Below are 7500 nucleotides of genomic sequence, written 5' to 3'. Positions count from 1 at the left end.
GAGCTGGCCCCTGCAAGGACTAAAAATGATTTTAATTGGTTTAGAAAGTGCATAATACACCAATCGCTTATCACCACCAAAGGAATCTAGGAATTCGTTTGTTTCGAGTGTCAACGCAACCTTTACGGAAAGATTGCTTATGATCAATGAAAAAAAGGAACAATTAAGACAAGTTGCTATAAATAGCCCTTTTCACGGTTAGTTTTTCTCATTCGCATTACAATGTAATCTAACGTGGGTGCGAGGCAATTTCAGCTTAAAACTACAAAATAGCCTGAAATTGCCTCACATACATGCTAGATTACATTGTAATGCAAATGAGAAAGACTAACCGTGAAAAAGGCTATTCTTGGGTTTCACTCACGTGATCAACAGCCTTGTTTTTCAACGAAAACAAGAGAAGACGTTAGCATAATAATAGCTTTCAATTCCCGGAGGGTTGGATCGGGACACAAACATGGACGCTATTTCATTGTTTGGGGACACCAACATGGCGGCCGTGACGTCATGTGAAATCCAAGAATTGTGAAGAAAGCTTAGAATTTTTTTACCTCGCTTTTAAGTAATTGACGGCTTCCAAAGACACCTGCGCATAAGATAAAAATATGCAAAAAACTAAAACATGCAACACAAAATGTCGGTTACCAAACTTCACGACAAAGCTAAACATTTTAAAATCAAAGCTTACGCCTAATTGACCTAGCTTAGGCCTAATTTCTCATCAGCAATACTATTCTGTGGAAAGCTTAAGTAAATCCTTTTTTTGAGAGAGAGCGGTGTCTTGATCTTCAGTGGAGAAGCGGAGTGAAGCGGTGCCTGTAGATTTGCACTCCTGGCTGGTCTTTCATATACCGGATCCGAAATAATTAATGCCGAGTAAACAAAAAAGAAAAAAGCGAACATAACAATACCTAATTAACAAGGTATAATCGGAATAACAACGGTGTCCCATCTTTAGTCCAGTATATGAAAGTCTATCCCAAGTCCTGGGACCCACTGTCCTAAATTGACGATAATGGTCAATTCAGAGCAAATTAGCAATTCTGCATTTCAGATAAATTCGGGGAGGCGGACATTTAGCTTCGCATTTGACATGAAACGGCAGTTTTCTGCTTTGTGATAAAAGCATGAAAATTCTCTTATTTAAGTCATCTCCCTCTTTAAAAAGTTATTTCTTGCCAGCTGCTAAAAGTCAAGACATGAATTTTTATCAAACAAGTTTCTTCCGTTTTTTTGGCGAAACGCAATTTTCGTCCGGCCTTTGCTGTTTGCTGTAAAGGCGATGTTAACCACTGATAAGAAATGCTATACCTTTTACGGCGACGACAAAACAGTGATATCATTGGTTCAAATTAAGAGAAAAAACAATCATGCTGCACGTGCAGCACGTATTTTAGCACGTCATAATTTTTTCGGTTCTCTTGCATAACGACGACGTGAAATCACCAAATTTGAGGTGAGGATGCAACAGAATCTTTCATTCTTTATAATTCACTCTGCAACCGCTCATACCAATTTATTCTCAGAATACTTCTCTGACATGGTACGAGGTAAAAGAGGTGGAAAATCAACTTATGATTGAGTGCAAAGTTAGATTTTGAGGTGCCGGTTTCGTCGATGTCGCCGTCGTCGTTTGTTAAACGTCCTAAGCCCGCCGCACACGAGAGCTATCGGCTTGGCAAAGTTTCACTCGTGACTGTTGACGTAAGCAAATTCCCACAGTGTGCGGTGGCTTATTGAGCGCTAACGTTCACGCGTGCCATCGATACTGAATATTCAACATGTTGGATACCTTTTTGGCACAAGTGAACATTTCCCCCAAGTGTGAGCGTGTGAAAAGCTATCGCCTTACGATCTTACACCAATACGCATGCGTATTGTTGGAAATAAGACAAATGGAAATGGCGGCAAGCGGTGATTTAGTTGCTGAAGCAATGTTGAACGACGAAATAGCTGATATTTTGGCCATACTATCCTTGTCTATATGATTTAAGGTGTCGGGAATTTTATAATCTAGAGTTAAGTGACAAATCTTTCCAAGAAATGTTGGAGAAACTTGGTAAAACAGGTTGGTTGAACCAAAGATAAAACGTTGAACCATTAATTTGAACTAGTGCATGTGCTTATTGTGCATGAGCTTATTTGCTCTTCCAACTTGCCTCATCAACCAAATCATCAATTGCCGCCATATTCATTCGTGGTATCTCCAACGTTACGCATGCGACTTGGTGTTGGTAACCTCCTGTTGTAATCGAAATCATCAACCGCTCGTTATCAGAGGAGAAGGTGCCATCGTCATGGAAATAATGGCGATGTCGTACCTATTCCAAAAACAGACACCCGTCTTGGACTTGAATAAACACTTCAGACCTATTTCAATCACTCCAGTATTATCCAAAGTAGCTGAAGAATTTGTTGTCGAGCATCACATCAAGCCAGTAGTTATGGAAACAATTGACCCTCGACGGTTTGGTACAATTCCAGGTTCAAGCACAACTGATCATGAACCCTAATAAGCATGATTCACTAGTGGAATGGCGGCACGGATGCTAACGGAGCGACAGCAAGAGTAATCATTTTTTACTTTAAAAAGGCTTTCGACCTTGTCGACCATCACATTCTTGTTCGAAAGCCCCGCTCTTACAGTTTTCAAGACGCATCACTACTCACTGTTTTAAAAAAACATTAATAATTCATGAGCGTAATTAACAGCCTATCAAAACACCAATAAAACATCACGTGCATGAGCTTTATATCCTGATTGAAACACTTACAATTAGGCATAGCTTGTTTTTCTTGTATGCTAATATTCTCCTCTCGCAATTTGAACTATAGTTTTGAGTCCAGAGGGATACGCTTTTTGAAGCCTTTGAAAAAAACTCGCAGCCCTTGTTTTATCTGGTCTAAACACACGTCTGATCATTTTTTAAACATTACTTAACAGTCTCCCCAGCCAGTCACATCTAGGCTTTAAAAACTTAGGTGACAGTCGATCAATAGCCTAACGACTTACTTGACCACTCACATCAACGACCAGAGTGCTTATGTTGTCGGTCAAATCCTGGCTCAGGTTGAATCCGTTCTTACCTAGGTAGATGGTGATCCTCACTGTACCTAGGTTGAATATGCACTCTACCTAGTTCAAAGCAGCTATCAACCCCCCCCCCCCCCCCCATGCAAAAAGGACTGAAAACACCTATACCGTCCCTCATGTTCTGTCTTTCGCATCTCAACACATCTTTTTAACGTTTCGTATCATCTTATCGATCGCGTATCCATTCAGTCTCACCACTATAGTATTGTCAGAGAATAAAGAACAGTATTATGAACTTACCGGTACTCGAACATTCATAGTCCTGTGCTTTCACCACTATACTACAATGACGAACATGCTCAGCCCAACACATGTACAGTTCTTTTCATTTTTTTTACTTTTGCATGTATAATATGTCAGTTGATACATCCATGTATAATACCCAATACTGATCCTAACCTGATCCTAATTTTATCTAGACTCAATTAGGCTCAAAAAGGTTTGTGCAATTCATCTGAGTGCATAAAACCCAGGTAAATTTAGGCTAGGGAAAAACGGATTTAACCTGAGAACGAATTTTACCGGCAACTATTACTATTTGGTTTTCTAGTCACTCTTTATCGCAGCCAGAGACTGAATTGTAAGGGCACAGCTCGAGGAGGTCGGACAAAACAACTGAGATCAACAAATCTCAGCTCAAGTAGGAATAAATGAAGGGTCCGATCCTGAGTCCACGAAATGGGTAGCAAGTGTTACAACTCAAGGCCATCCTTCGTTCACGTTCAGGAGGTATTTGATTTGCTCATTTCCTTGTTTGTTTTTCTTTGTTCTCTTTTTGTTTTTCTTCGTGTTTTTCCTTTTAAACTAACCCGCTAGGCGAACAAACAGAGGTATCTAGGCTTTGGCGTGCAAAAATTAATCTTAATTGGCGGTGTTGCGTCTTTAATCCCCACTTCCATGCGAGAAAACATTGAGGCAATACAAGCCTGATTTGGAATTTCTGTTCTCTGGTGGAGAAAACATTTTGATTTGTTCATTGCAATTTGAAGACAGATATCTGCATGGCAATATAACGGTAATCCAACATTAATTTAGAAAAAGCAGCAGAAAAAAACGTACATTGATTCCAATCGCAACTTGAAGGTGTAATGCACCCGGTGCAGTGAGAAGGATGGATTAGTTGCTTAGCAACGGCAAGAGGAAATTTGAATAAAGTTGTCCCCTCGTCCGTTGCCACGCATCTATCATTCATTTCATTCTTCCAGGAATATCGTTCTAATAAAAAATCCGAAATCTGTTTAAAACTTGGCCAGTGTTTAAGGTGGTTGGATTTTGTCCGTTTCCTCGTTTGTGTGCATCGTTAATAATAATCTAAAGGAATATTAATTGGGAAAATCAAAAAAGTATCCTTATTAAATGAAATATTTGCTTTAGAAGAAAAGTCTAGTAACATAAATATCATTCCAATTCTGTTTCTTTTTCACTTTTAGTTAGCCAGACTGAGATTCCCATTAAATTAGAATTGAAATAGCAAACAATCGATGAGTTGGTGAAAAAAAGTATTCATACAAATTTTAAAACTAAGTATAACTCACCTTCGACGGAGAGACACAAAACACAAAAAATCGTGAACATCTTGACTGTAAAACAGTGACGAAGACAATCATAAAACCTGATTCCAATGAATCTAAAATTTAAAGACATCGACAAACTTAATCTAAACCAAGAAAAACTCTTGAGCTAAATTCTTCTTACAAACTCTGAAATTGTTAAAATGGTGCGTTTGAAATACCAAGATTACCTCATCCGATCAAATTTGTCACCTATACTTAAGAGTCCTGATGAATTGTGTCGCTCCTTAATTTGGCAAAGATGAAAATCGTTTTTAAGGTTGAAAGATAGACCTAATCGGCTAACTCAATGTTGTACCCAATTCAAACCCTTTGGGAATAAAACGTTTTGTTCCAGGTATTTCCATATCATTTAAATATGAATGCTACATTATCATGCAAATACAATACACAAAGAATCTTAATCCCGGAGGATTTGAATTGGGTACAACATTGAGTTAGCCGATTAGGTCTATTCGTTCTAATATTAATTACCTTTCTTCCCAAAGCTATTTTTTGAAAAACTCTCCTTCAAAGTGATTTCCTCGTTGGTTGTTAGTACCCGCGTCTACCAATAATTTAGATGATTGTTTCCCAGAGCGTCGGATGCCGTTTGACATAATTAAGTTTAAACAGCACTATTCTAAATGTCAACTTTACATTGTTACACAGAATGTTACAAAAAAATGACGCTTTGTCTGCTTCTTCTGCATCAATCTTTGCTCGTTTTCAACTCTTTTTGTTTATTTCCCAGGTGACAAGTTTTGTTTCGATGTGGGAATATTTGATTTGGAAACTGGTGGCTTTACTAACTTTTATTTTTTAACGCCTCTTTGTACTCTGAGCCATCAAGTACTCTGTTTAAACTCAATTAAGGATTTTAAAAATATAGAGAAGGATGCAAGGATATAGCCAATTTTACCTTTTTCCACATTGACAAATTTTGTGGGCAATGTGTTCATCTTCGGATTTTCCTTGAAATTATTACCACTTAATTCACTTGTAGCGAGCTGTCTACGTGACCTTAAAACAAATGTAAACCTTTTAGGTATCAAATATGTTATTTATCTTAAAGTGTGATACTGTTAAATTTCACTATAAGCACTGTGGACTGTAAAAAAAATAAAAATAAAAAAAAAGGCAGAATATTTTTAAAAAAGCTTTAATGAATTACAATGTTCTGAAGTTTTCTTCATAAGGGTTTCAGTATCCTTTTTTATTTACATAGTATGTACTGCTAAATGATTTTTGTTATAGAAAAAAAGCTCACTGGGCCATTATGAAAGTTAGTATTTACCTTATAGAAGTAGAGCTTCCGATATCAGAGACGCACGGTCTGGAGATCGCTTGAATTTATGTTTGGCAACAACAAGCAGAAAGCACTTTAGAAGGCCAAAAATCCTGAAGCAATTGTTTGATATTTTGTCTCACTGACGGTTCTTTGCATGAAATGTGCTGTTCTGGCTTGGCAATATGACAGAATGTTCTCAGAGGACATTTTAGTCCCTGTTCCATCTGTAGCAGCCGAATAAGAAAACCCGTGACCGACATGTAGCATTAATTTCCACCCATGCTCTAACTCCGAAACACGGCATAGGTTGTTTATTAAACGAGGGAACTGTATACTTATCAACAACAGAGCCTAGAGCGTTTACGACCGCATGAATTTTAAATTGCTCAGTGTCGGTTGATTACCTCTAACAGAACTGTATAGCTTTCAGAGCTTTAACAATGAAATGTGGGGAAGGGGGCGGGGGGGAGGGGGGTGAAAATGTACCATATTGTATTCACTCTATAGTATGACAAAGACGAATTACGCAGGCAAAATTCCTTTGAAGACACAGTTTTGAAGACCTTTTATTTAAGCCAATCGCTCACAAATGCTATATCTCAGCATCCTTTAAACTCTTCCATCTCGTCCATAGCTGTCAGCGGCCTCGGCGCTCGAAAAAAAAACACTAGAAACCGGACACTTCTGGTTTAATTTTCCTCACCCCACGCCGGCAAAGGTCAAAACTGCCCACTCCCCAGGCACAGAATTCGAAAATAGTCAAATGCCCAGGGTTTGCCAGGGGGGAGGTGGGGATGTGGAAGTTTCGATTTCATCGGCGCATGATCGGACACCTGAAATCGGACAGTTTCATCAGCCAATCATTAAGTGCACTCAGCCGTTTAATCCACCAACCACAGAATTTATCACAATAACCATAGCAACAACCACATACCCTACCAAACTGGGGAATTTCCAAAATCGACGAATTTGTAACACGAGACAGTGAAAAAGGAATGCATTTGTTTTTTTATTTTTTTGGAAACTGTAATGGTTATGATTAATTGGTAACAGGACTTCGTGTCGTCCAATTCGGTCTGTAATCATACTCGTGATTAAACAAATCGGACTCCCTCGTGATTTTGTTAATCACTCGTATGATTACAGACCGAATTGGACCCCACTCAGTCTTATTACCATTTAACAATTAGACCCTTCGCGCTCAAAGGGCCATGGGTCAATAGCCCATTCTGCGAATACTAATAGTCCTCTAGTAGCGTAGCCAATCAAAATGCAGGATTTGCATTAGTCCACTAGTGATACTAATATATATTTGGCTGGGTTGTACTGAGAGTGATACGTACAGACCAGAATAACCACCTTCTCTCGCAAACTGTACTTATTACAGGTTTTGCTAGGCAATTCTCCATTCACACTTATTGGCAAAACATTGTGGTGCTCGAACTTGATAAAGCCAGCAAAACATGGAGCAATGCATCATAGTCTGAAGGATTACAATTAACTACATTGTGTGCTTGTATTCCTTTTCTGTTATTTGTCTGCTGGTCGAGCACAAGATAAGTCCA

The 7500-nt window shown here is 38.6% G+C and overlaps 1 protein-coding gene across 1 annotated transcript in view; it reads right to left on the bottom strand.

Annotated features, from left to right (window-relative positions):
• Window positions 1-5045, bottom strand: part of LOC138057331 (A disintegrin and metalloproteinase with thrombospondin motifs 6-like) — a 75795-nt gene extending 70750 nt beyond the window's left edge. Inside the window, exons 1-3 of the mRNA XM_068903380.1 lie at window positions 4836-5045; window positions 4630-4721; window positions 552-586 (exon numbers count right to left, since the gene is read on the bottom strand). Of these exons, the coding sequence (XP_068759481.1) occupies window positions 552-586; window positions 4630-4721; window positions 4836-4840 (132 nt within the window). The 5' untranslated portion in view covers window positions 4841-5045. The remainder of the gene's footprint in view (window positions 1-551; window positions 587-4629; window positions 4722-4835) is intronic.
• Window positions 5046-7500: the final 2455 nt, after the last annotated feature.

This window comes from Montipora capricornis, chromosome 7 (genome assembly GCF_036669925.1).
Source record: "Montipora capricornis isolate CH-2021 chromosome 7, ASM3666992v2, whole genome shotgun sequence".
NCBI classification, from domain to species: domain Eukaryota; kingdom Metazoa; phylum Cnidaria; class Anthozoa; order Scleractinia; family Acroporidae; genus Montipora; species Montipora capricornis.
Note: the sequence above shows the minus strand (reverse complement) of the source record. Positions and strands in the feature narration are given on the sequence as shown.